At 50.8% G+C, this 24,962-nt stretch overlaps 6 protein-coding genes across 6 annotated transcripts; 4 read left to right on the plus strand and 2 right to left on the minus strand.

Annotated features, from left to right (window-relative positions):
• Positions 1-1,748: 1,748 nt before the first annotated feature.
• Positions 1,749-3,680, plus strand: TRIVIDRAFT_57516 (uncharacterized protein; the record flags this gene model as incomplete). The annotated part of the gene is made up of 5 exons (XM_014096463.1): positions 1,749-1,770; positions 1,850-1,894; positions 1,965-2,064; positions 2,148-3,169; positions 3,250-3,680. 5 exons carry the CDS (start codon positions 1,749-1,751, stop codon positions 3,678-3,680), a joined length of 1,620 nt encoding a protein of 539 aa, XP_013951938.1.
• Positions 3,681-3,928: 248 nt separating this feature from the next.
• Positions 3,929-7,256, minus strand: TRIVIDRAFT_210458 (uncharacterized protein; the record flags this gene model as incomplete). The annotated part of the gene is made up of 2 exons (XM_014096464.1): positions 3,929-5,263; positions 5,317-7,256. 2 exons carry the CDS (start codon positions 7,254-7,256, stop codon positions 4,591-4,593), a joined length of 2,613 nt encoding a protein of 870 aa, XP_013951939.1.
• Positions 7,257-10,568: 3,312 nt separating this feature from the next.
• Positions 10,569-11,688, plus strand: TRIVIDRAFT_43114 (CaaX prenyl protease; the record flags this gene model as incomplete). The annotated part of the gene is made up of 3 exons (XM_014096465.1): positions 10,569-10,622; positions 10,703-11,095; positions 11,209-11,688. 3 exons carry the CDS (start codon positions 10,569-10,571, stop codon positions 11,686-11,688), a joined length of 927 nt encoding a protein of 308 aa, XP_013951940.1.
• A 253-nt stretch (positions 11,689-11,941) lies between these two features.
• TRIVIDRAFT_43133 (uncharacterized protein) lies at positions 11,942-13,220 on the minus strand (the record flags this gene model as incomplete). The annotated part of the gene is made up of 2 exons (XM_014096466.1): positions 11,942-13,109; positions 13,186-13,220. 2 exons carry the CDS (start codon positions 13,218-13,220, stop codon positions 11,942-11,944), a joined length of 1,203 nt encoding a protein of 400 aa, XP_013951941.1.
• Positions 13,221-14,181: 961 nt separating this feature from the next.
• TRIVIDRAFT_57520 (uncharacterized protein) lies at positions 14,182-18,449 on the plus strand (the record flags this gene model as incomplete). The annotated part of the gene is made up of 6 exons (XM_014096467.1): positions 14,182-15,312; positions 15,383-15,940; positions 15,977-16,004; positions 16,274-16,337; positions 16,376-16,694; positions 16,776-18,449. The coding sequence occupies 6 exons, from the start codon at positions 14,182-14,184 to the stop codon at positions 18,447-18,449; spliced, it is 3,774 nt and encodes a 1,257-aa protein (XP_013951942.1).
• A 532-nt stretch (positions 18,450-18,981) lies between these two features.
• On the plus strand, positions 18,982-23,758 carry TRIVIDRAFT_43497 (uncharacterized protein; the record flags this gene model as incomplete). Its single annotated transcript, XM_014096468.1, has 2 exons — positions 18,982-23,622; positions 23,690-23,758. The coding sequence occupies 2 exons, from the start codon at positions 18,982-18,984 to the stop codon at positions 23,756-23,758; spliced, it is 4,710 nt and encodes a 1,569-aa protein (XP_013951943.1).
• Positions 23,759-24,962: the final 1,204 nt, after the last annotated feature.

The following is a 24,962-nucleotide window of genomic DNA, read 5'->3' on the forward strand; positions in this document are numbered from 1 at the left end:
CCACTCTACAAAACTATTTTGTCTCGTCTTTTTGGCATGCGCTGCCAGTGTTTTATTATGATGCATCGCTCTGTGGCTGCAGATGGCGTTTGGGAGGGCTTCTGCTTGTACATCTCATTCCCATGGAGTCTCCTTACCGGAGTGTCTCTCAAAACGGACTTGGCGCGGAGTTATAGGGGGCTTGTTTTTCTTTCCTTTCCTTCTTTTTCTTTTCCTTTCTTTTTCTTCTTCTTTCCTGTCCTGTCTTTTTCTTTTTCTTTTCTTTTTCTTCTTCTCTCTTGTCTTTTCTTCTTCTTCTTTTTTCTTTCCTTTTTCTTCTTCTCTCTTGTTCTTTTTCCTGTTAATTTTTTTTCCTTTCTCTTCTTCTCTCTTGTCTTTTTTCCCCTCTTTTTCTTTCTTTTCTTTTTCTCTTCTCCCTGTAATTGTCTTTCTGTCTTGTTTCTTCTTTTTTTTTTTAAACTTTTCTACTTTGTCTTTTTACGGATAGGGTTTTTTTGCTTTTTTTTTGTTTTGTGGGTTTTTTTTTCACATGATCTCAAGAACATGTGTTTTTCCCATGAGCAAATATGGCGTTCGGTCTTTACACATGCTTGGACCTGGGGTTAATCGGGGCGTATACGGAGTATAGGGTTTTCGCCATTGTCTCTGGCCTTGGCTGGTTGACACTTTGGCTTCTTCATATCATGGTGGCATTGTGGGTTTATTACCGGCGTTGGATGGGAATCTCTGACGGATGGGTTTCTAAAAGTGCGTGCGGAAGGGTAGGCTGGGTGGTCATGCTCTCCGATACACAAACCAGCTGTACCTCTAGTGATAGGTTATTGATACTCTGGATATGTCTTACAATGCTTGCGTCTCCCCTGCAGTGAACACCTGTCGCATCTCCAATGGTGAAGTAAACATTGAAAAAGCGCTTCATCTATTCATCATGGAGCGACCGCAGTATCTTGATTGGCTCCTCCTGTTTTGCTGTGCCTTGATTTCTGCCGCCAGGTTTGTTGTCGTCTCAGCTACGGCTGGATGAGGCGGTGATCAGCAGCTGTTGGAGGGGGGGTGGGATGCATGGCTTGTGAATCTGTGATGTAATTGCATGTGAGAAACTGGAGAGGTACCAACTTGAAGGTTCGCGGTGCCTTGTCTTTGTGATTTAGAATTTGTTCTTGTGTGTTTTTACTTTTCATCTTTATCTTTATCTTTAATTTTAATTCTGTGCAGATGCAGAATCCCTTCACATGCAATTTTTCTGTTTCTTTGATCCCCTTTTTAGGTTTCAGATCCTTCTGGCGGCACGTGTCATCGTCGGCGAATGATTGCGTCCCGTGGCATGTTGTGCGCATGTGGGAACCTTTAGATCGGTGTAGATGCATCGTCATTTGATGCGCGCCTCAACAAAAAAATTTGGAGGGGAGGGGGGGCGGGAAAGGCCTGGTTCGCAAGGCTTATAGACTTGGCCGCTCAACGGATTTTTTTTTTTTTTCTCCTTCTTATTTTATAGATGCCTGGATTTACCCTCTTGTTTTTCTTTTTCTTTCCTTTTTCTTCTTTAAGGGCTTTGGGCTGGCTATTCTGGCTATACTTTTTCAACTTAGGTTTCCCCCTGGTTTTTTTTCTTTTCTTTTTTTAGCTTCCCGCTTTTTTTTATTTAGCTGGTTGCACCCCTCCATTTGCCTCTTCTTTTGTCTCTTCTACTTCGTCATTACCTACCGAGTATCTTTCTGGACGGGGGCAACAGCATAGCATTCGCAGCAATGCTGTTATTTCTGCACAGGCGTGAGTTCATCTTTCTTGTCCAGATGCTATAGTATACTATTGGATACTGTGTGAAGCTAACGGGTGTTGCAACCTGCAGCTTTCGAGGCGCTGGCGACGAAGCTTGCGGCTTCTCCCGACGAGCGTAAGGACCCCCAGCCAATTCCCCCGTCTGCGCATCTGCATCTGCTCTAACCAACATGCCCAACAAATAGTCAAGCTCATCTTCTCGTTCCTGCTGTCGTATCCGCTGGCCGGCCTCCTCAAGCGTCTGCCCGACGCGAAGCCGCTCCAGAAGAACATCTTCATCATATGGTAACTCTCGCCAGAATCCAAGACTGTCGCCCGTCTCGAAATCCCCCCTTCAGCTAGCTGACCAAGTCGCAACGAACCAAAAGCGTCTCGCTCTTTTACCTTGTCGGCCTCTTCGACCTGTGGGATGGCATCCTCACGCTGGCCATCAGCGCCGGCGGCACCTACGCCATCGCAAAGTTCCTGCGCGGCAGCCCCTACATGCCCTGGATCGGCTTCCTCTTCGTCATGGGCCACATGTCCATCAGCCACATCCAGCGCCAGATCGCCAACACCCCGTCCGTAATCGACATCACCGGCGCCCAGATGGTGCTAATCATGAAGCTGTCGGCCTTTTGCTGGAACGTGGCTGATGGCCAGCTGCCCACCGACCAGCTGTCCGAGTTCCAGCAGAACCGCGCCCTGAAGGAGCTCCCGCCGCTGATCGACTACATCGCCTACGTCCTGTTCTTCCCCTCGCTGTTCGCTGGCCCGGCCTTTGATTACGCCGAATATCGCCGTTGGATCGACACCTCCATGTTTGACGTCCCCGCGCAGATCGATCCCGCTAAGAAGCCTCCCGTGCGAAAGAAGCGCAAGATTCCTCGCAGCGGTACCCCCGCCACCATCAAGGCCGTCACTGGGCTCGTCTGGATCGGCCTGTTTGTTGCTCTGTCCGGCAAGTTCAGCCACGACCACGTTACCGACGAGTCCTTCACCGAGCGATCGTTCCTCCACCGCGTGTTCCTCATGCACATGGCCAGTCAGGTGACGCGCTTCAAGTTCTACGGCGTGTGGGCGCTGACCGAAGGCGCCTGTATCCTGGCCGGCTTGGGCTACAACGGCGTCGATCCCGTTACCGGTAAAGTTTCGTGGAATCGCCTGCAAAACGTCGACCCCTGGACGGTCGAGACGGCCCAGAATCCTCGAGCATATCTGGCTGGATGGAACATGAACACCAACAACTGGCTGCGCAACTACATCTACCTCCGGGTGACGCCCCGAGGCAAGAAGCCCGGTTTCCGCGCCAGCATGACGACATTTGTTACCAGTGCCTTTTGGCATGGATTCTACCCTGGTTACTACCTTAGCTTTATGCTAGCCAGTCTGATTCAAACTTCGGCCAAGAGTAAGATATTCTCTTTTTTTCTTTTTTAACCGATGGTTAAAAACACTCGTTTCACAAAAACTAAAACATGATTGTAATAGATTTCCGCCGACACGTTCGCCCCTTTTTCCTCGACCCCATCACCGGAAATCCCACGCCGAAGAAGAAGTATTACGACTTTGCTACTTACCTCATCACCCAGCTCACCTTCTCCTTCACCACGCTGCCCTTCCTCGTTCTGGGTTTCAAGGATTCGTTCCGCGCCTGGTCCCACGTCTACTTTTACGCCTTCATCTGGACCACCGCATCCCTCGCCTTCTTCGCGTCACCAGGAAAGGCGCTGCTTAAGAAGAAGCTCGAGAGCCGCCAGGGTAAGGCTAGTGCCCGGCTCAAGCGCACGACGAGCAGCGAGAGCCTTTCGGGCATGGAGCCGATTCTCGGCATTTCGAAGGATCCCGAGGAGGATCTTGCTGAGGCTGTGAGTGAGTTCAAGGCGGAGATTGCGGCGCTGCAGAAGCGGAAGACGCGGTGATTTCCTTTTTTTCGGAGTTTTTTGAAATGTTTTGCGGCGTGTTCCCTTTGGGAACGAGTAATGAAACAATAGACAAATGGGTGGTTTGGAATGGAATACTTATTACAATGGACATGGGAACGGTTAGAAAGAAGAGCAATGCGGATTTTTTAGGGGCACTTGTAACATGTAGAGATAAGTGTTTAACCCCCCCCCTTTCACAGGTTAGTTGTGGGTAGGAAAGATGAGAGAAAGACGCCATGATATATAAATATAATGTGGTTTTATTTCATCTGCTTTTTGTTTGCGAAATCTAGCCTCCTCTTTCCTTTCAAAGCCAACTCATCAACACCCGCTCTTTTGTCAAAAACACCTCTCTCTCTCTCTCTCCTCCCATCAATCAAACATCCCTTTGAGCTAAAGCTCCCAAACCAAAACTTTGTTATGCGTATATCGTACATATCTGCATGTGAAAATCGGTCCTCCTCCTCCTCCTCCTCCAACATCAGGTATCTCGTGCTCCATCAAGTATTTGAAAGAAAAAAAAAAGTTATGTATATAAATAAAAAGGCAGTTTATAAATATGTCGAAAGAGACGTTAAAAAGGTTGGTTTTCTTGCGTTACGCATAAAAAGTCGTCGTGCGTGTGTGTGTACCATGGTGTATAATGTATGTAATGTATGCGGGAAGAATGAATCGTAATCTCGTGAGAGTTAAAAAAAAATCGAAAGAAATGTTGTAAAAAGAAAAAGAAATGAATCCGAACCCCATGAACGTCGGCGCCATCCAGAGAAATGAAGACCCAAAGTGTTTCTCTCGTCGTCCCATCAGAAATATGATCGCTAAAAAAATCCCAAAAAAAGTGTTCGCTTTTTTCGCCCAAGAAGATGACTCCGTGTTGGTAAAAAAACAACTCCCTTCCAAAAAACGCTCATGAATGATGCCACTGCTGCGTCACGCCGACGACAATCAGGACGACGCAAAGGCAGATGATGAGAGCGCCAATGATGGACATGCGCCGATTGACGCTTCTCCACCACCTGGCTCGTTCATGAAGGCGCTCCGCATTGATGTATAGCCGCTGTTGGCGTGCCTCCATTCGGATATCCAGATGGCCTGTGCTGAAGGCCTGCTCGGTCATTTCTCGCTCCAGCTTGGGAGGAATTGGCAGAATGGCACCAATTATCCAAGTAAATGGACAGATGAACCCAAGAACAAACAGCACAAGTTGGAGGTTTCGTTTCCAGATTCCAAAGTCGGCAGATTCAGCCAACGAAGGAGGAGACCAGATGCTATATCGGCTGGCTCGTCTGTCGGTTTGTAGATGCGGTGACCAGACGCTGGAAGTCTGTTTCTTGACGACGCTGTGATCGACAGGCACGTAAGGCTGGGGCCGGATGTCCATCGAGTCAGATTCGCTAGCGCGCCGTTGCATCTCTCGGGGCCGACGACGGGGGTTGGTAATCTCGGAAGTGTATTGCTCGTAGCTGGGAGAGCGGCTGTGGGACGAGTCTCGGTGTAAGCTGCTGGTGAACTGCGAAAACATGGACTCGTTGGAAGGCTGCGCCGCCAAAAAGCGCCGTTCTCCACTCCCGTAATAGACCCTATTCAAGTTAGATACATCAAGCTTCAGAGGCTGAATAAGGGGTCTGCTTACCTTGCCCATGCCGGAATGACCGACGCGTAGCTTATACTGTTGTTTCGGGAGTTGCTTCTGGAACGGTGATTTCTGTCCCTTGAGTGGTCGGATGCCATGCTTAGGCCTCGGGCACGGGAGGGAAGGCGGTTCATACTCGCCAGATCCGCCAGGCCATCGCCGTCCTCATCATGGTCACGTACTAGACGAGCGGTGGAAAAGGGTGTGTCTCTACCATGGACTGGTTGAGGTCGGTCCACAGAGCCGTTTCGAGAATGAGATGCCATGGCCAATGTCTCCTCGAGCCCAAAGGTGGAGAAGCTTCCTGTCTGCCTGAGCTGGTTGAGCGTGAAGACGCTACTGCGAGCATTGCCAGACAGTCGAGAGATGGACCGAGTCGACGGGTCGCTCCGTTCGCTCTCTGACATGACTGTGGACAGAGCAGTGCCCCACGGCTGTGTTCTGGACGTGTTTCTGCGATGAACGCCTTGGCTAGCGGTCGACTGAGAACGCGAATGTCTCCCTTCCAAGTCGATCTGTGTAGACACGCCCGCTGGTACAGCAGCATCAGTATCTCGGTTGATTGAGGAGCCGGCAGCAGATGTCAAAGAGACAGTCCTCATGTGCTCGAGCGATCTAGTGCTCGGAATCGTCGAGCTGGAGTAGAGACGACCTGACCTCATAGGCCGCAACGGAGCCACCACCATGCTGTCCCTCGAGTATTCGGACGGTGCATGGGAGATGTCCGTCCCGTCAGATTGCGCCCGTCGGTGTCCGTGGACGACATAGTTGGGGGTCTCCCTGACTTCCGAATCTGAGTGTGCCCGGCTTTGATCAGATGTTGATGCGCCGTCATAAACGACGTAGTTGGGGCCACCGGGGAAGAGTGAAGAGGTATCAAAATCCGATGCCATGGAGCCGCGAACAGTGTCCGGGCCGGAAGAGCTTTGCGCATACGTCTTGTAATTCGTACGATCCGACACCGTATTGCCAGTTTTGTTGGACTGGAATGATTTCTTGGTAGTCAGAGTGAACGCAGCGATGCGCTCTTCCTCCACCACAACCTTGCCTGAAGCGATGGGATCTTCTTCTAGGAATGGGGGCAGGCGGGTGGGGGTGGTATCGGAGGTATCGGTGGCATCGGTGGCATCGCTGAGTTGACTCTGAACCTTGCGCAGTCCACCAACGAGGCGATAGTTCCAAGGAGATGCCGTAATCCCTTCTTCTTCTTCGGGGATTGATGGAGCGATGGATGATGCAGTCACGGAGGTGCTATCCTCGGCCAGTGTCGTCAAGGGGGAGCTAGGGCGGTCCTCGCTAAAGATGCTCGAGGAATTCTGTCTATAAGAGGAACTGGAGGCGACGGAGTAGTGTGGGTTTGAGTCGGTGCGAGTAGAAACAACAGAGTTGGTCCGGGAGGCACGTGTTGAGTTGAGGGGGACGAGGGAGAAGGTCTTGTTGTCAGAATTAAGGTTGATGTCGATGAATCTCTTGGGGCGACGTTGAACAGGGGTAGTGGTAGCAGCAGCAGCAGTAGCAGTAGCAGCAGTAGCAGCAGCAGCTGGTTGAAGCTCTGGGGATGGCGGAGATGTCAGGGTTTTTAATGATTGCGACAAAGATTGAGATCGAAATCTCCCCCGCGGGGGGGCCTCGAGAGGAGGTGAACCGGTATCGAGAATTTCATTGGGGCCTATGCTTGAACTCCGGCGCTTGCCAGCTGAGGCGCGAGACGGGCCGGCAATGGTCGAGGCTGAAGACGGAGGGCTTGTGGTGCTTGGCGAATCGTCCGCGGAATGGATTTCGACATTGTCCAGATGCGAGCCGACGGAGGCATTGGGGTTGAAGAGCTCGGAACCGCCGCTGAGCCGGGGCGGCTGGTACGGCACAAGTCGAATCTGAAGTTTCTCGTTTGGAGACGATCGCCCTTCCGAGGACCGTTCGGAATCGGGCGATTCGGACATCCTCTTCTCACAAAACAGGAGAGCCGTCTCATAACATTTGCCCAGCTAATCTGAAGATGGCGAGGCGTCGGCGCGACTGTGAATGGAATTCGATCTTGAGGACGAGAGGATGCGCAGAGCCAGTTGATCGACTGGTGCGGAGGTGGCGATGCCGTATGATGCTCGATAATCTGTCCGAGGGCTTCGATTCGTCGTGTGGTGCGAGCTGATCGGGCTGGTCGTGCCAATCCGGATTGGACAGGCAGTCTCGCACAGAACAAGAAACTGCCGGGAGCACGAGGGGGTATTTGAAAGCAAAATATGAAGAGGGGAAGAAGAAGCAGAAACTGATTGGTCGCGTCAAAAGAGTCGGCGGCTATAATGTTGGCAAGCAGATGAAAATAAAACCCGTGAGAATCGAAGTGTAACCAAAAAATTTAGCAGCGCGCTGGGAAAGTCGCAGGCGAGCTGGTGAAGAAATTACGGACTAGTCCGAAGTAGCGAGCGAAAGAATTAAAAATTAGAAGGACATAAACCGAGGGCGATTATTCGTAGGATCAATTATGATCGCTCAGGACTGTTGCGGCGGTTAAGCGGCAAGACGAAGCACAACGATTCCAGCCAAGGCGTGCGCAGTCCGAGTATGGATAAGGCAAAAAGAGCGTAACGGTCGGCGATTCGAGAGAGCGACAGACGGAAAAACGAGCGTGTGGAGGATGCGAGAGAGAGAGCCGACAAGGCGGTTGATGGGGCGCGAGATGCGGCCCGGGGGGTGAGGCCCATGAAAAAGGGGAGGTCCGTAATAGCGTCTGGCCTGGCCTGGCCTGGCCGCAGCGCCCGGGGATGGACGAGATTCCGCAACTGGAGCTTTGGCCCGCAAAGTTTGTGCTACGATACAAGTACAGTAGTCGTGTAGAGAGTTTTGAAGCAATTATGCAAGGCGGGCGACGACGATGGCGGTTGGAGACGTGGTTCTGTTCTGGTGTCGTAGATTTTGACTCAGGTTGAGTTCAGTTGTTGTCTCTGTTTCTTCTTCACGCGGCAACGAAACAGGTACAGAACAGGTACAAGTACGGGATTCAAGGTGCTGTACATGGGTTCCCAGCACTGCAAACGGGGCGTTGCCAGGTCTCTTCCCGGTTGTGTTGACGGACAGCACGGCTGGACAACTCCTTGACCGCCTACTCCGTACACAACGCGTTGCTTCAGCTCCCTTCTGGCTGTCTTGCTCCGTCTCCCTCCGTTTTGTCGCTGACTGTGTCTGGCGAGAAAGTGAAAAGAGTGGCTCCAGTAGGCCAGGTTCAGCGGATGGCCAGACGCAGATGCAGGGGTTGCCCTTTTTCGCATTTTACGACTGCAGAGGGAGAGCAGAGCAGAGCAGCAGAGCAGCAGAGCAGAAGCGCCGCTACTGTAGCTTCGTGCTAAGCTGGGGGGGGGGGGGGGGGGGGGCCACCTGCAGGGAGATGCAGGTCCGGGCTTCGGGCGACTCCAGTAGTCGACCAGCGATAAGACGCAACTGGAAGAAAACACAACATCATTAGAGCAGAGAGCAAAATGTCGCAGCAAACGGACCACCGAGGGCGGGCGCGCTGGCAACTGGGTGAGGCCATCGCGATCGACGCGGTCGCAGAGAGACGCGGTGCCGTAACCAGATCGGTGTCTAGCATGAACTCTACGGGCTGCTACGGGCTCCTAGCTGGAGTAGCTGGAGAACTACTAAGATTTCAGGCACAAAAGGTGGTTCCGCGCTGGAGAAGCAAGAGAAGCTCGGCTGGGAAACGGTCTGTGCCACCGTTTGCATTACTCGGCGGACGGGCCATACAGTACTCTCTCGTAAGCTGTAATTACGGTGATGGAATGAAGAATCCGGGACAAACAGCGTCAGGTCGAGCTCGGATCAATCGCTGCTGCGGTATTAATCTTACTCGTACGGAGCGAGTGGCGCAGTGCGCAGATGCCCTGCATTGCCCTGCATGCCCTGAAATTACAGGCACAGGGCGGATGCAGGCACACGCAAACGCAAACGCAAACGCACATGCACATGCACACAAACAGCTTCAGGTGCACACGCGCCCACAAGAAGCGCAGTGCATGCAGTTGATACGGAGTACAAGTACTGTGCTCGGCTCGACAATCAATGGTGCGATGCCGATTGGCAAACAGGAGCCCGTTGGAATGGACGAGAGCGCAGACCCTGTATGCACGAACACTTGGACGAGCGAGATTGGACGCGGTGGAGGGCTAGTGGACGCTAGAAGCATCTGTCGGGTTAGAAGGATGAAGAGATGAAACGGTTGCTGGCGTTTGCGTTTGTAGGGAGAGATTTCGGAGGTTTTTTTGGTTACTGCCTCGGTATCCATTCTCATTCACAGTCGAGTGCAGCACTTGACCTTTATTCATTCATTCGTTCATTCACTCACCTGAGGCGTTTGGTGAGAATCGCCACGTTAATCACCGAGCAGCTCAGCTGCATTATCGCTCTGTTGCCTTTTGACGCCATCGCCTCGTTTCCTAGATACGACAGCGCTCCCCTTGCAAGTCAACATACGGAGTACCCGATCAGCTCGGCTCGCATATTGCAGGACTCGCTAGTCCCGTACAGGTAGATGTCCATGACAAGGACACCCAAAAATAATAATTAAAAAAATAAAACTGTCAGTCAGATAATCAAACACCATCAAAGATAACCTATAGCAGCATTTATCAACATCTCATTTATGGCATGTTGTCTATTAGAGTTTTCCTCGTTGGAAAATAGTCAGCACATCAACTGCAACCTCTGCTGTAGTTCATGTAGTTCATCCGTTAGCATAAAGTTTCATTAGAGCCGCAGTAGTAGCTAGCATCTACCAAATTCCAACCAAAAGGCTTAGTCCTCCGCACCAATTCAGGAACCCATTGTTCTAACCCAAGACAAACAGATATTCTCATGCTCCATTGTTCAAACAATAATACTAATGCCTTTACTTCCATGATTCATCTATTATTATGCTGCATACCATTCCACAAGCTCTGCGTCATTCCATTCCCCGCATAGGGTAGCCATCCCCTCTTTTTTTTTTCTTCACTCTTTTTTTAAGCGGAACCACCATAATATGCAGGCTTCTCCTAGTACGTAGTATTCGCACGCTTACTTTGGCGACTGGCGCGCGGCTGTTCAGCTTCAACGGAGCCTCTTGATCCTATCCCAACCTCGCTGCATATCCTCTCGTGTAACTTCAGTCTCGGTTGACGGCTGGACGTCTGGTTGTCTACACGCTTCACTCTGTAATAGGCCGAGTTGCCGCTGTTTCATCTTGCGTCTCTCCCATCGTTAGCATCATCAGACATCAGATGGATCCCCCATCACCAGGCGCCCTCAGCCAGCCCCAGGCCTTTGGTCTCTTGGTAAGCAGCATCGAAACTCTGTTCGGGTCATGCACAGGTAGCTAATCTATTATGCTTTATGCTGTTTGGGGAAATCACAGGCGGCGTATACCCTCGTCTATGTGCTCCCGCTGTATGCCTCTTCCCAAACAAGAGCCTCTCCTGGCCGATCAAGAGACGCCCCCGAGGCCATCCGCGCCAGGATCTTCGTCGTCTCGCTGTCTACTACTGCATGCTCTGTCGCTACTTTCCTCCTCTTGCCCTATGTCTGCACCTCAGCCGCCGCTACCGGCTGCAGCCCGCTGCATCTGATGGGCTATTGGCCACTTGGCCTGGTTGAGACGCTCAAAAGCTGTCTCCTGACAGGCCTGCTCTTTGCCGCACCCCTTTATGAGTGTCTTGTCATCGACGGCGTCTGGAGAGAATGGGCTTCTGGCCTTCAGCCTCTTCGGGACATCTGGGCTGAATGGCCCACCTGGCGAAACCTGGTTGCTGTGAGTGTCCAAGCATTACCCCAGCTCGATGAGATGAAGAGCCCCAGTCATCGACGAACCCCTGCCCGCGCATGTATAACTAGTCCGAGTGCTCATATTTTCATCTCCGGTAGGGCCCCGTCACCGAAGAATGTCTCTTCCGCTCCGCTGCTATCCCGCTGCTCCTGATAGCAGGCTCTAGCCTCAGCAGAATCATCTTCCTATCTCCCGTCGTCTTTGGCCTTGCTCACCTTCACCACTTTTACGAATTCCGCGTTACCCACCCGCAAACCCCCCTAGTGGCTGCCATTGCCCGCTCCGTTCTGCAATTTTCTTATACTTCCCTCTTCGGAGCCTACGCAAACTTCCTATTTCTGCGGACCGGATCTCTTGTTGCCGTCATTCTTGTCCACGCCTTCTGTAACTCCATGGGCTTGCCTCGCGTTTGGGGCGCCGTCCAGCCGTATTGGCTTCCCGAGGCCGACTCTTCTCGTCCGGGCCACATGATCTTGTGGTCGGGCATTTACTACGTGCTGCTCATTGGTGGCGCAGTTTCTTGGTGGAAGAATCTTTACCCTCTAACCGAGTCGCCAATTGCTCTGGCAGTATTCTAGCATACTTCTCACTATCTCTCCACATTGTTTCTCCCATTGGCTGGTAAATCCAGCCATGAATGCCAAAAGAAAGAAAGAAATCAACATTACTCCTGTGTGGCGATTCGCTTTGGCCCTTTTCATGACTCCCAACCGAAGCTGCGTCCTAGCACTATCGTGGGGTTTTAATGCTGCCATTCTATGTCCCGCAAACCTTGCTCCATCAAGCCCGTAGAACCAGATGCATCATCCGTCGTAAAAGCATACTTGTGCTCTAGCTCCTCGTATCCCTACTGAGACTGCGTAACGAGCCTTCTTTGGAAAACTCATCGTCCACCAGTGGTCGGCGGTGCCGTAGAGTAGCCTGCTCCCGGCTTTCACTTCCAACAGAAGGCTCTCTCTCTTTTCCTTTAGAGAGCCCAGAAGAACTTGTACCTCCTTCTGCCATGGCATCGTCAGGGCCACGGGTGTTCTTCTTCCTGGGCCACAAGCTTGGCAGCGCAATCTGCTGAAACCGCGGTTCTACAGCTCGCTCGTCAAACCACCTATGTAACCGTGATTCGATCAGCTGTGCAATCTTGGGCACGTCTTGTAACCGTGAGCGGCTACCGAGCAAACTCCTGATGGAAAAATCAAGCCGGTAGTCGTCGAGGAAGTTAAAGGCCATCATAGTGGGGGTCGATTGAGAAGGGTTGCTCGGGATAAATGATATAGACAGTGTCCCGCTGAATCTCACGACAGAGACAGACAAAGCTACTGGAAGAACTGCAGATAGCTTTTTGGGATAGTTGAGAAGTAGCTTTGTTTCCACTGCCAGCGTGAGCATATCGCTCAAGTCCACGTCCATTCGAGCCTGGAGGCGAGTGCCATCTCGAGCTGCCGTCGCGGGATCGATTTTCACATGGCTTCCCAGGCTGATGCCGTCTTCGTCGACAGGAATAATGCGGCAGTTGCTAAGAATGGGGAACTCCTCGCCCAGGCTGAGCTCCGTAACACGAATCTCGTCGACAAAGTCGGGCCTGGATGTCCCGTTCAGGGTCTTGGTGAGGGAATTGAGAATGGCATCGTCATGCTGGGCGTCGCTGCGGAACTGAGCAATCGTCTGTGCTATCAGCACGTTGAACCAGTCCAGGCTTTCCGGCTGATGGCTGTCAACGTTGTAGTACGTCTTGCTCAGTATTGACCCGATGGTCAGCGTTGGCGGGTTCCTCAGGACAGTGGATTTCTTGCGGTTCAGCGTCTGACCGATGCGTTGACTGGGAGAGCGTAGTCTCAAGAGGGATTGCTTATGTGCCAGCGTCCTTGATCTTCGCTCTGTGGCCCGGAGCGATGCGGCGACATCGGGTGAGGGCGCATCGCCGAAGATGAAAAATTTGATAAAGGCGGCTAAGATTAGGACTACGGAAAGCTGGCCTACGATGAGGCCTTGAGTGAAAGAAAGACTTTATGTGTGGCAATATGAAACTCGGGTTAGTCTTGAAGGTGAAGGAATCTGCTTCGACACAGAGGACAGCTTACGTCGGTTCATGCCGCGCCGGGCAAGAGTCTGCCATTCTCAAAATAATCCGAATTTATTCAAGGAGGCGGAATAGAGAATGGACTAGTCAAGATTATAGCCGCCCATTGAGCGGGCACTGGACTGGGTGTGAGGTGGAGGGCGAATTTGGTGCTGGTTTACTGTGATGAAAAGCACCATGATATCGACACCTGAGGTTCCTGCTAGATGCAATGGGCCAACTTTTACGCATGTTAAACACACAGCCAATCAGGCGTGGTGGAATGCCCACAGCCTTTGGGCGTCTGTTAGCGGCCAAAGTAGAGAGAAGATGCTGCAGACGAATCCCCCCACCTGTCTTGGGCCAAGGGCATTAAAAATAGGAAAATAAAAATGATTGGGATGATTTGACGAGTTTTTTCAAGTTTCTTTCTTCTTTGTTTTATATCTCTCGGTGTTTGCATCATTGTCATAAGGGTGTGTAGATGTTGTTGGATTGATATCGAGTACCTTGTATTCACAGAAAATGAGACGATGAAACTTCTTTATTTGTTATTACATGATTGTGTAGAAAAGCCCACTTTCTCTCATTCCCTGTTAAATTAAACATAATGATAATGCTTCTTCTTTCATCCCTAATTCTCATATCCATCATGAAGAGATAGGTACATAGAGCTGTGAGCGAGCACAACCTTTATTAGTACGTAGCTTGACCAAGTCTAGTCCTAATTAGGCACTGCTTTGCTAAGCTCCCTCTTACGGCAGCCAGTTCTTCCGCCCTCCGTCTTGCCCCATTGGGCATTTACCTCCAGGCGTCCAGTGAGGTCACCCCAACTCCATAACACGTCTCCAGCTTGTCGATAGGTGGCTGCGTGTCTGGGTGAGCGCTCTCAGCCCGGATATTCTCAGCTCAATACCCCGTTTTATCGCCGTTTTCCTGGCTGTTACTCACAGATATACACCGAGTTACCCGGGGCATGATATCATGTAGCTAGCGGCAAAGCGACAAATTCGTCATCATGGATGTCTCTCAAGCTGTCTCCGGATACATCTCCAAGATGATGCTATCCTCGGGCGATCCTTCATCCTCAAAAATGAAGGTTCTGTTGCTAGATAGGGAGACTATTTCCATTGTCTCAACGGCCATCACACAGTCCTCGCTGCTTGATTATGAAATCTATCTCATTGACCGCCTGGACAATGCAAGCCGCGAGAAGATGCGCCATCTCCGGTGTATCTGCCTGGTTCGCCCCTCGTCGGAGACAATACAGCTGCTCATAGATGAGCTTCGGGACCCAAAATATGGAGAGTATTACCTATTCTTCACAAACGTAGCCAAGAAGTCTGCCCTAGAGCGGCTTGCCGAGGCGGATGACCACGAAGTCGTCAAGGTTGTGCAGGAGCATTTTGCCGATTACATTGTCATCAACCCCGATCTATTCAGTCTCAACATGTCTCTTCCGCAGCAGCGGATATGGGCTGGTGGCCCGGATAAATGGAATCCCGATTCTCTTCAGCGTTGCTCGGAAGGTCTTCTGGCTGTGCTTCTCTCCCTGAAGAAGAAGCCGTTAATCAGATACGAAAAGAGCAGCCCCCTTGCTACAAAACTAGCCTCCGAAGTACGCTATATAATGACCAAAGAGGACCAGCTATTCGATTTCAGGAAAGTCGACACGCCCCCCATACTTCTCATATTGGATCGCAGGGAGGATCCTGTGACACCTCTGCTCACCCAGTGGACTTACCAAGCCATGGTTCACCATCTTCTGGGTATCAAGAACGGCCGAGTTGATCTTAGCGATGTTCCGGATATCCGGCCTGAGCTCAAGGAAATTGTCCTCTCCCAGGACCAGGACCCATTCTTCAAGAAGAATATGTACCTGAACTTTGGCGACTTGGGCGGAACGATTAAGGAATATGTCGAGCAATATCAGTCCAAGACAAAAAACAATGCCAACATTGAGTCAATATCTGATATGAAACGGTTCATCGAAGAATATCCGGAATTTCGGAAGCTCTCCGGGAATGTGAGCAAACATGTTACGCTTGTATCTGAGCTCAGCCGGAGAGTTGCTGCCGAGAGCTTGTTGGAAGTCAGTGAACTCGAGCAAAGCTTGGCTTGCAATGATAACCATAGTTCTGATCTAAAGGTAAGGAGACCTCTTTCAGCTGCGGTTGATGACTGAAAAGATGTAACGATGAGACTAACCGTTTGCTCAGGCCGTACAAAAAATAATCCAGTCCCCTAATATCACAACAGGAAGCAAGGTTGGTGTCGTAGCTCTATATGCCTTGCGCTATCAGAAGCACCCGGCAACCGCCCTTCCTATGCTCATGGATCTTCTTGTTGCAGCTGGCAATGTATCTACAAGACAAGCAGATCTGGTCAAGAAAGTCCTGACCTATCATTCTTCATTACATACCTCGGATTCCCGAACTGGCATTTCAGATATATTTGACTCGGCCGGCATCTTCTCTGGCACTGCAAACCGGTTCAAGGGGCTCAAGGGAGTGGAAAACGTTTATACGCAGCACAGCTCGCTGTTGGAAGGCACCCTGCAGAACCTAATCAAGGGTCGACTAAAAGAGCAGCAATATCCATTTGTGGAGGATGGCAGTTCTACTAGAGATAAGCCGCAGGACATTATCGTTTTCATGATTGGAGGTGTGACGTTTGAGGAGGCCAAAATGATTGCCGGAGTCAATGCCACGATGCCCGGTGTGCGCGTGGTTCTCGGTGGCACGTCAGTTCATAATGCGACAACATTTTTGGAGGAGGTCGAGGATGCGGTATCCTCTTGGGCTTGAGTAGAGACTCGGACAGGCGTTGACGACACGACATGTAACGAAATGACAGCCATAGCTAACATAATACTTGATAATACTCAGGATTCTCTTGATTTTACATGTGAAATTCCACTTCTGAAACTGTCTAGGCCACTTGAGACGCTGTATTATGTACGTCATATGCATATAGCCAATATATGTATCTAACCACCCTCTTATCGATAAAAATTATTGCGACACTCTAGAGATCGAATCCAGCAGACGAATTGTTGCATGAGGATTTCGAGTAGGGAGCAAGCATATAGCTGCTGGATCATAACCGAGATGAGATGAGTGCCTTATTACGTCCTCGATCGTTTCACTGGCGCCCCAGTCTGAGACATCGTCGGTTTGCTACAGTGACCGATAGGCATAGGTGCGTTGCAGGACTTTTTCGGAGGGGCCGCAAAGAGAGAAAACGCCAGCTAAATTGTACAACAGAGCCTTCGATGTCGTCGTTATAGGCGGTGGGCATGCCGGCGCCGAGGCATGCGCTGCTGCTGCGAGAGCCGGTGCGCGGACAGCCCTGGTCACACCCAAGCTCGACAATCTGGGAACATGCTCCTGCAATCCGAGTTTTGGAGGCATTGGCAAAGGAACAATCATTCGGGAGATTGATGCACTGGACGGCTTGGCTGGGAGGATCATTGATAAGGCTGGTGTCCAATTCCATTTGTTGAATCGCAGGAAGGGACCGGCTGTCTGGGTATGTATGCTCTTGATGTTGCCATGTCATGATCCCATCTTGGTCTGCTTAGAATACTAACCTGATTCTTTCTGTCATCAGGGCCCGCGTGCACAAATTGACCGAGACCTTTACAAAAAGTATATGAGAAGCGAGCTCGAAACGTACCCGAATTTATCGATTGTCCTCGAAAGCGTGTCGGACATCATCCTAGCAGAGAACGAAGGCTCCAACGAAGGTACAAAGGGCACAATTGCCGGTGTCCGACTCGAGAATGGAGAAATCCTACAGACCGGAAAAGTAGTCATCACTACCGGGACATTTCTGGGGGGCGAGATACATATTGGGCTCGAGGCTTATCCGGCTGGTCGCATTGGAGAAGCAGCGACAACGGGCTTGAGCAAATCACTACGGGAAGCTGGTTTCCAACTTGGACGATTGAAGACGGGAACCCCACCGCGACTCGATAAATCGACTATAAATTTCGATATACTACAGAGGCAGCTGGGCGATGATCCTCCAACTCCTTTCAGCTACTTAAATACTCAAGTGGCTGTTCAAGATCAGCTTACTTGCAGCATCACATTTACCAATGAGGCTACGCATAAAGTTGTTCGAGAAAACTTGGATAAATCTATTCACATTCGTGAAACCGTCAAGGGCCCAAGATATTGCCCCTCTCTTGAGTCAAAGGTCATCCGGTTTGCGGATAAGGAGCGTCACATCGTCTGGCTTGAACCAGAAGGCTTTGACAACCCCATCATATACCCTAATGGACTTTCCATGACAATACCCGCGGAGGCACAAGAGCAGATATTGCGTTCAATACAAGGGCTGGAGCAAGTTAAAATGCTGCAGCCTGGTTATGGCGTCGAATATGACTACGTCGACCCTCGAGGATTGAAGTCTACCCTTGAGACTAAGGCAATTGGTGGCCTTTATCTAGCGGGCCAGATCAACGGCACCACGGGATATGAAGAGGCTGCTGGTCAAGGAGTTATAGCTGGTATGAATGCTGGACGAGCTGCTCTTGGATTGCCCGGCGCCTCATTATCCAGGTCGGATGGCTACATTGGCATCATGATTGACGACTTAATCACCAAGGGTGTTACGGAGCCGTACCGCATGTTTACATCCAGAAGCGAGTTTCGCATGGCTGCCAGAGCGGACAACGCTGATCTCCGACTAACCGAAAAGGGACGAGAATGGGGAGTCGTCTCTGACCATAGATGGAGCGCTTTCTCGGATGAGAAGCAACAGATCCTGGATCTCACTAAATCCCTTGCTGCTGTTTCTTTGGCGCCTGATGAATGGATAAAGGCAGGATTCCAGTTGAAGAAGAGCTCTCAGCGCCGAAGCGGCATTGACATGCTGCGGCTTTCTAATACCGCCGAGCGAGTTCAATTGGATCAGCTCAGCTCCATCGTGCCCGAAGTCCTGAACTACTCGCCACGCATTCGAGACAGAGTTGTCATCGAAGCGGCATACGCTCCTTACATTAAGATGCAGGCGGCCGAGCGCGGGCGATTCGTCAATGACGAAAACATCCGCCTTCCGCTTGATTTGAACTACGACAGTATCCCTGGTCTGGCCTTGTCAGAAAAGGAAGTTCTGAGGAGAACACGGCCTGAGACCTTGGCGCAGGCTCGTCGTGCAGAAGGCATTACCCCCTCTGGATGCATTCGGCTACTGGCTTACATTCGTCGCCAAGGGTCATCCGCGGCGGCGCCTCTTGGTTTAGAAGGCGGAAGCCCTTTGGATGCTCGTCTCCCATGATGGACGAGTGGTTATGATGATGAATGCTGCGACTGCAGATGAATGAAGCGAATAAGTAGGCCATTGGTTATCATGGAGTTGAGACATTACCTGTAGCAGTACCCAGATATATATATACATGTACATTACGAGCGGAAAAGAATATAATACCTGCTACTGCGTCGAGCAAATCCACCGTGATTGCAACGTGGCTTATTTTTCTCATTAATATCCTACACGGGTTCTCATAATCCTACCATGTCGACACACGTAATAATCCATCCACTCTTCCTGTCAGACGAAAGACACGAGGAGCTCCAAACCCTTTGCGGAAGCTAAGTTTAGCTAGCCGATTTGCCGATATCGGTAGTGGCTCGATGAGCTGCGTAAGAAACTAAGACTCACTCCACCAAGAATTTCAGACCTCCAATTAGCTGCTGGATAGAGGGGGAAAACTCCAACAATAGCCCTTTTTATACTTTTTGTGTTTTCGGAATACCGTCCTCATTGAAAGAAATTGGTCAGAGGCGGCATCGCCTTTCAACGACCAACAATGGCGGAAGCAACGAAAGCACCTCCCCAGACGATTTCGATCCTGGGCGAGCCCAACATCGTCGTCGACCATGCCCTGTGGCCCAACTACATTGTCCAGGACCTGACTCAGAATCTGGCCTCGTCGACCTACGTCCTGATTACCGACACGAACCTCTTCGACACCTACGTGCCTTCGTTCCAGAAGCGATTCGAGTCCTCCAAAGCGAACCAGTCCGCCCGGCTGCTCACATACGCAATTCCTCCCGGCGAGGCTTCCAAGAGCAGAGAGACCAAGGCCGAGATTGAGGACTGGCTGCTGTCCCACCAATGCACGCGGGACACCGTCATCATCGCCGTTGGAGGCGGCGTCATTGGTGACATGATTGGCTATGTTGCGGCGACTTTCATGCGCGGTGTTCGCTTTGTTCAGGTCCCGACGACTCTTCTGGCCATGGTTGACTCATCCATTGGCGGAAAGACGGCGATTGACACGCCCATGGGCAAGAACCTCGTTGGTGCGTTCTGGCAGCCTCGCCGGATCTTCATCGACCTTGCTTTCCTAGAGACTCTCCCTGTGCGCGAGTTCATCAACGGCATGGCTGAGGTTGTCAAGACTGCGGCCATCTGGGATGAGGCAGAGTTTACCGTCTTGGAAGAGTCGGCCGCAACCATTCTGTCGAGCGTTCGCTCCAAGGGCCAGAACCGACTTGGGCCTATCAAGGATGCGCTCAAGCGCATTGTCGTTGGCTCTGCTCGAGTCAAGGCTGAGGTTGTTTCTTCCGATGAGCGAGAGGGCGGACTTCGAAACCTGCTCAATTTCGGCCATTCCATTGGCCATGCTATTGAGGCTCTTCTTACCCCGCAGCTTCTTCACGGCGAGGCTGTGGCTATTGGTATGGTAAAGGAAGCGGAGCTGGCCCGATTCCTGGGTGTTTTGAGACCGGAGGCTGTCGCCAGATTGGAGAAGTGCATTGCCTCCTATGGTCTGCCTACCTCGCTCAAGGACAAGCGAGTCATCAACCTGACCGCGGGCAAGAAATGCCCTGTCGATGTCCTGCTCAAGAAGATGGCCGTTGATAAGAAGAATGATGGAAGCCAAAAGAAAATTGTGTTGCTCTCCGCAATTGGCAAGACTCACGAGGCAAAGGCAAGCTCAGTGGATGACAAGTCCATCAGAATCGTTCTCTCCGACTCCGTTGAGGTCTCGCCTGGCATTCCCTCCGACCTTGCCCTCACCATCACGCCCCCTGGATCCAAGAGCATCTCCAACCGAGCCTTGATTCTCGCAGCTCTCGGCTCTGGTTCTTGCCGAATCAGAAACTTGCTCCACTCAGACGATACCGAGTTCATGCTCTCGGCCATTTCGACGCTGGGAGGCACATCTTACTCGTGGGAAGAGGGAGGCCAGCTTTTGGTTGTCGAGGGTAACTCTGGCAAGCTCAAGGCTTCAGATGAGCCTTTGTACATTGGCAACGCTGGAACTGCATCGCGTTTCTTGACCACGGTTGCGGCTCTGTGCGCTCCCACAAACACAGCTACTACTACAGTTCTCACCGGCAACGCGAGAATGAAGCTTCGACCCATTGGCCCCCTTGTTGATGCCCTGCGCAGCAACGGAGTCGCAATTGATTACATGGAAAAGGAGAAGAGTCTTCCGCTCCGAATCAATGCCTCAAACGGCCTCGAGGGAGGTGAAATCGAGCTTGCGGCAACTGTTTCCTCCCAATACGTGTCATCCATTCTCATGGCTGCGCCTTATGCTAAGAAGGCCGTCACATTGCGATTGGTTGGAGGCAAGCCTATTTCCCAGCCATACATTGACATGACCATTGCCATGATGAAGTCGTTCGGCATTGATGTCACTCCTTCTGCCACCGAGCCGGACACATACCACATTCCTCAAGGTGTCTATAAGAACCCCGCCGAATACACCGTTGAGAGCGACGCCAGTTCCGCCACCTACCCGCTTGCAGTGGCTGCTATCACTGGAACCACCTGCACCATTCCCAACATTGGTTCCAAGTCCCTTCAGGGTGACGCCCAGTTCGCTGTCAAGATTCTCGAGCCTATGGGATGCACAGTCCATCAGGATGACTATACGACTACCGTCACAGGTCCCAAGTCCGGAACCCTCAAGGCTCTGCCCAGCGTTGACATGACAACCATGACGGATGCTTTCCTCACGGCCACTGTCTTGGCAGCGGTGGCTACTGGAACGACGGAGATTGTTGGAATTGCCAACCAGCGAGTGAAGGAGTGCAACCGTATTCTGGCGATGAAGGATCAGCTTGCTAAATTTGGAGTGGTCTGCACCGAGCTTGATGATGGCATCCAGATTACTGGCAAACCAAGGGAAAGCCTGATCACACCGAAGCAAAGCATCCACTGCTATGATGACCACCGTGTTGCGATGAGCTTCAGTGTTTTGTCACTTGCAGCCCCTGGCCCTGTTTTGGTGACTGAGCGTGAGTGTGTTGGTAAAACTTGGCCAGGATGGTGGGACGTCCTGGCCCAGTCGTTCCGGGCCAGCCTGGAGGGTGTGGACACGGAAAGCAGCCGTGAAACCAAACCCAAGAATGCTGCTAGCCTTCAGCGCTCCATCTTTGTCGTTGGCATGAGAGGCGCCGGAAAGACGACTACCGGCAAGTGGGTTGCAAAGACACTTGGCTGGAAGTTCATCGATCTGGACCACGAGCTTGAACGCCGAGCTGGCATCACGATTCCGGAGATGATTGGAGGTCCTCGTGGCTGGGAGGGATTCCGCGAAGACGAGTTGGCCCTTTTGCGCGACGTTATCGAGGCGCATCCCAATGGATACGTATTCTCATGCGGAGGGGGTATTGTCGAGACCCCTGCTGCACGGGAAGTCCTGAAGTCGTATGGCGCCAATGGCGGTCTTGTTCTGCTCGTCCAGCGGGATACCGATCAGGTTGTTGACTACCTCTCCCAGGACAAGACTCGACCGGCATATACAACCGAAATCAGGGAAGTTTATGAGCGTAGGAGGCCCTGGTATAGGGAGTGCAGCAACTTCCTGTACTATAGCCCACACTCACAGGACTCTCCTTCGGTGGGAGAGACTGACATTCCTGACGACTTTACACGCTTTGTGTCTTTGATCTCTGGAAAGTCCAAGATCCTCGAGACAGTTTCCAAGAAGAGACAGAGCTTCTTTGTATCGTTGACGTTGCCCGATCTCAACAAGGCTGTAGACATATTGCCTCGCGTTACCGCCGATTGCGATGCCGTGGAGCTCCGCGTCGATCTCTTGCAAGATCAGCAGCCACAAGCTGTCATGAAGCAAGTGTCTTTGCTCAGACATGTGACTGGAAAGCCCATCATCTTCACCGTCCGAAGCGAATCTCAGGGTGGTAAATTCCCCGATGACAACAATGACCTGCGTCGTGCGCTCTACCGCTTGGCCCTTCGGATGGGCGTGGAGTACATTGACCTGGAGGTGACATTGTCTGATGAGATCATTCAGGAGGTCAGAGACTCTCGCGGACACACTGTGATCATCACGTCCCACCACGATCCCGCTGGTGCTCTGTCGTGGAAGAATGCATCCTGGGTTTCCGCTTACAACAGAGCCTTGCAATATGGCGATGTGATTAAGCTGGTCGGCACTGCTCGCACCGTCGAAGACAACTTTGATTTGATACGCTTCAAGTCAAGAATGCTGGCAGCCCAGCCAACACCCATCATTGCCCTCAACATGGGCTCTGCTGGGAAGCTTAGCCGTGTCTTGAACGGGTTCTTGACTCCTGTTTCGCACCCTGCCCTTCCATTCAAGGCTGCTCCCGGACAGCTGTCTGCGGCCGAAATTCGACAAGGTCTGGCTTTACTGGGCGAGATCGAACCGCAAAACTTTTACTTGTTCGGCAAGCCGATTTCCAAGTCGCGATCACCTGCTCTTCACAATGCCCTCTTCGGCCAGGTAGGCTTGCCGCATGAGTACCAGCGCCTGGAGACGGACAAAGTTGAGGATGTCTTGGAGGTGCTGCGCAGCGCGGACTTTGGAGGTGCATCAGTCACTATCCCCTTGAAGCAGGACATTATGCCTCATCTGGATGACTTGACCGATGCAGTCAAGATTATTGGTGCTGTCAACACTGTTGTTCCAACGACTGACAATTCTGCGGATGGCCGCAAGCGACTCACAGGCGACAACACAGACTGGAAAGGCATGGTCTACGTCCTCCGCAAGGCCGGCGTCAAGGCACAGGATGGCAATGCCAGTGCTGCCGTAATTGGAGCCGGAGGCACAAGCCGCGCCGCTATCTTTGCTCTGCACTCGCTTGGCTTCTCCCCCATCTACCTTGTCGGTCGAGACGCCAAGAAGGTCGAGAGCCTCGCTTCGAGTTTCCCGGCCGAATACGGCGTCCAGCCCGTTGCAAGCACTGCTGATGCCGAGCAACTCGCGAGCAAGCCCGTTGTCAGCATCAGCACTATCCCGGCTGACAAGCCTCTTGATTCAGGAGTTGAGGAAATCCTCGGCGCAGTCTTCAAGTCCACACCTGCTGCTCAAAACGAGAGCCGCGTTCTCCTCGAGATGGCGTACCACCCTCCCCGCACCCCTGTGATCCAGATTGCGGAGAGTGCTGGTAACTGGACGACGATTTCCGGATTGGAGGTTCTTGCTGCTCAGGGCTGGTATCAGGTATGTAATTCCCTTTTCTTTTTGAATTGATGACGTTGAAGCTAATGTATGTTTTTTCTTTAACCAGTTTGAGACGTGGACTGGGATCAAGCCGCTTTTCAGCGATGCATATGATGCTGTCGTGGGCGAGGAGTAGGCCACCAAATGTGTTTTTAGTTCTATACTGTAAATAAAGATTCTTTATTCGCAGACTTATTTCATTTACTGAAACAGACTGGAGACAAATATGAGAGATTTCCATTCCTAAGCTTCTTTCGCTCTCTTCGTGGTAAAAGAGTATTTCCATGCTTGTTTTCTTTACCGACTTGCGTAGCCGTTTTGCAAAGACTACTACTGGATTATTAAAAAAGTAATGCAATATACTATATAAAAATATAATAAGTAATTAAGGTAATATATATAAAATAAAAATAGCCTTATATATATAAATAAATAACTTAATAAACATTTTACAGCAAATTCCTTAATTATTTTACTTTTCTTTGCATCTCTGTTTACAAGCCAAATATTACTTATACAGCTTAATTATAATAAAGCAAAAAGACTGTCTTTGAAATTTTTTAAAGGTTTGTATTCAAAACAATACAATTTAGCAAAAATATAACAAAAACAAAAGTATCATGGAGGCAGTGGGGCTCGAACCCACGCATCTCTCGATAATGGTGTATAAATTTTAGAAACTTAAAACCATCGCCATAACCACTCGGCCATACCTCCTTAAATACGTGCGTATCCACTGAATTCTATTCTATAAAGGAAGCTCACCCCAACCACAAACCAAGAAGTTCAGTACAGAGAGAGGGGGCCTCAGAACTCCAAGATTGGAGGAATAGATGAATGCAGCTGCTGAAAATAAATAGAACAATATTTAGATAATTTCTTTTATTGTCTCTGTTTGATGAAATTGTTTAGGGAATTGGTACTTACGCAGCACAAGCCAGTGCATTATTGCCCAGGCGGTTACAGAACTGTATGCATCTTCACCGACAATTTGAATAAAAAAAAAAAAAGAAAATACATATATAAGCCTAAGAAATCATTCTTTTGGTCTCTGGATAGCTGCCAGAAATCACCAATATCCTCAGCTATCTATAGTGCCTAGTAATCTCTGTTTCGTTTCCAACCAACTCGGAATATAATTCCGGACACATCGTCTGTTGCTAAAATCGCCGTCGCCTAAGCTGCACATATTTCCTTATAACCTTCAGGAAACTTAGTATTCATAGCGCAATGTACTAATCTACAAGGGAATTACAATAACTGAAATTGTCATTCTATTACATAGGATGAAAGTTAATGTGATGCGGGATAGCTATTCTGGCGTGAAGATCTGGAGTCCA

Source organism: Trichoderma virens, assembly GCF_000170995.1.
Source record: "Trichoderma virens Gv29-8 chromosome Unknown TRIVIscaffold_88, whole genome shotgun sequence".
NCBI lineage: Eukaryota > Fungi > Ascomycota > Sordariomycetes > Hypocreales > Hypocreaceae > Trichoderma > Trichoderma virens.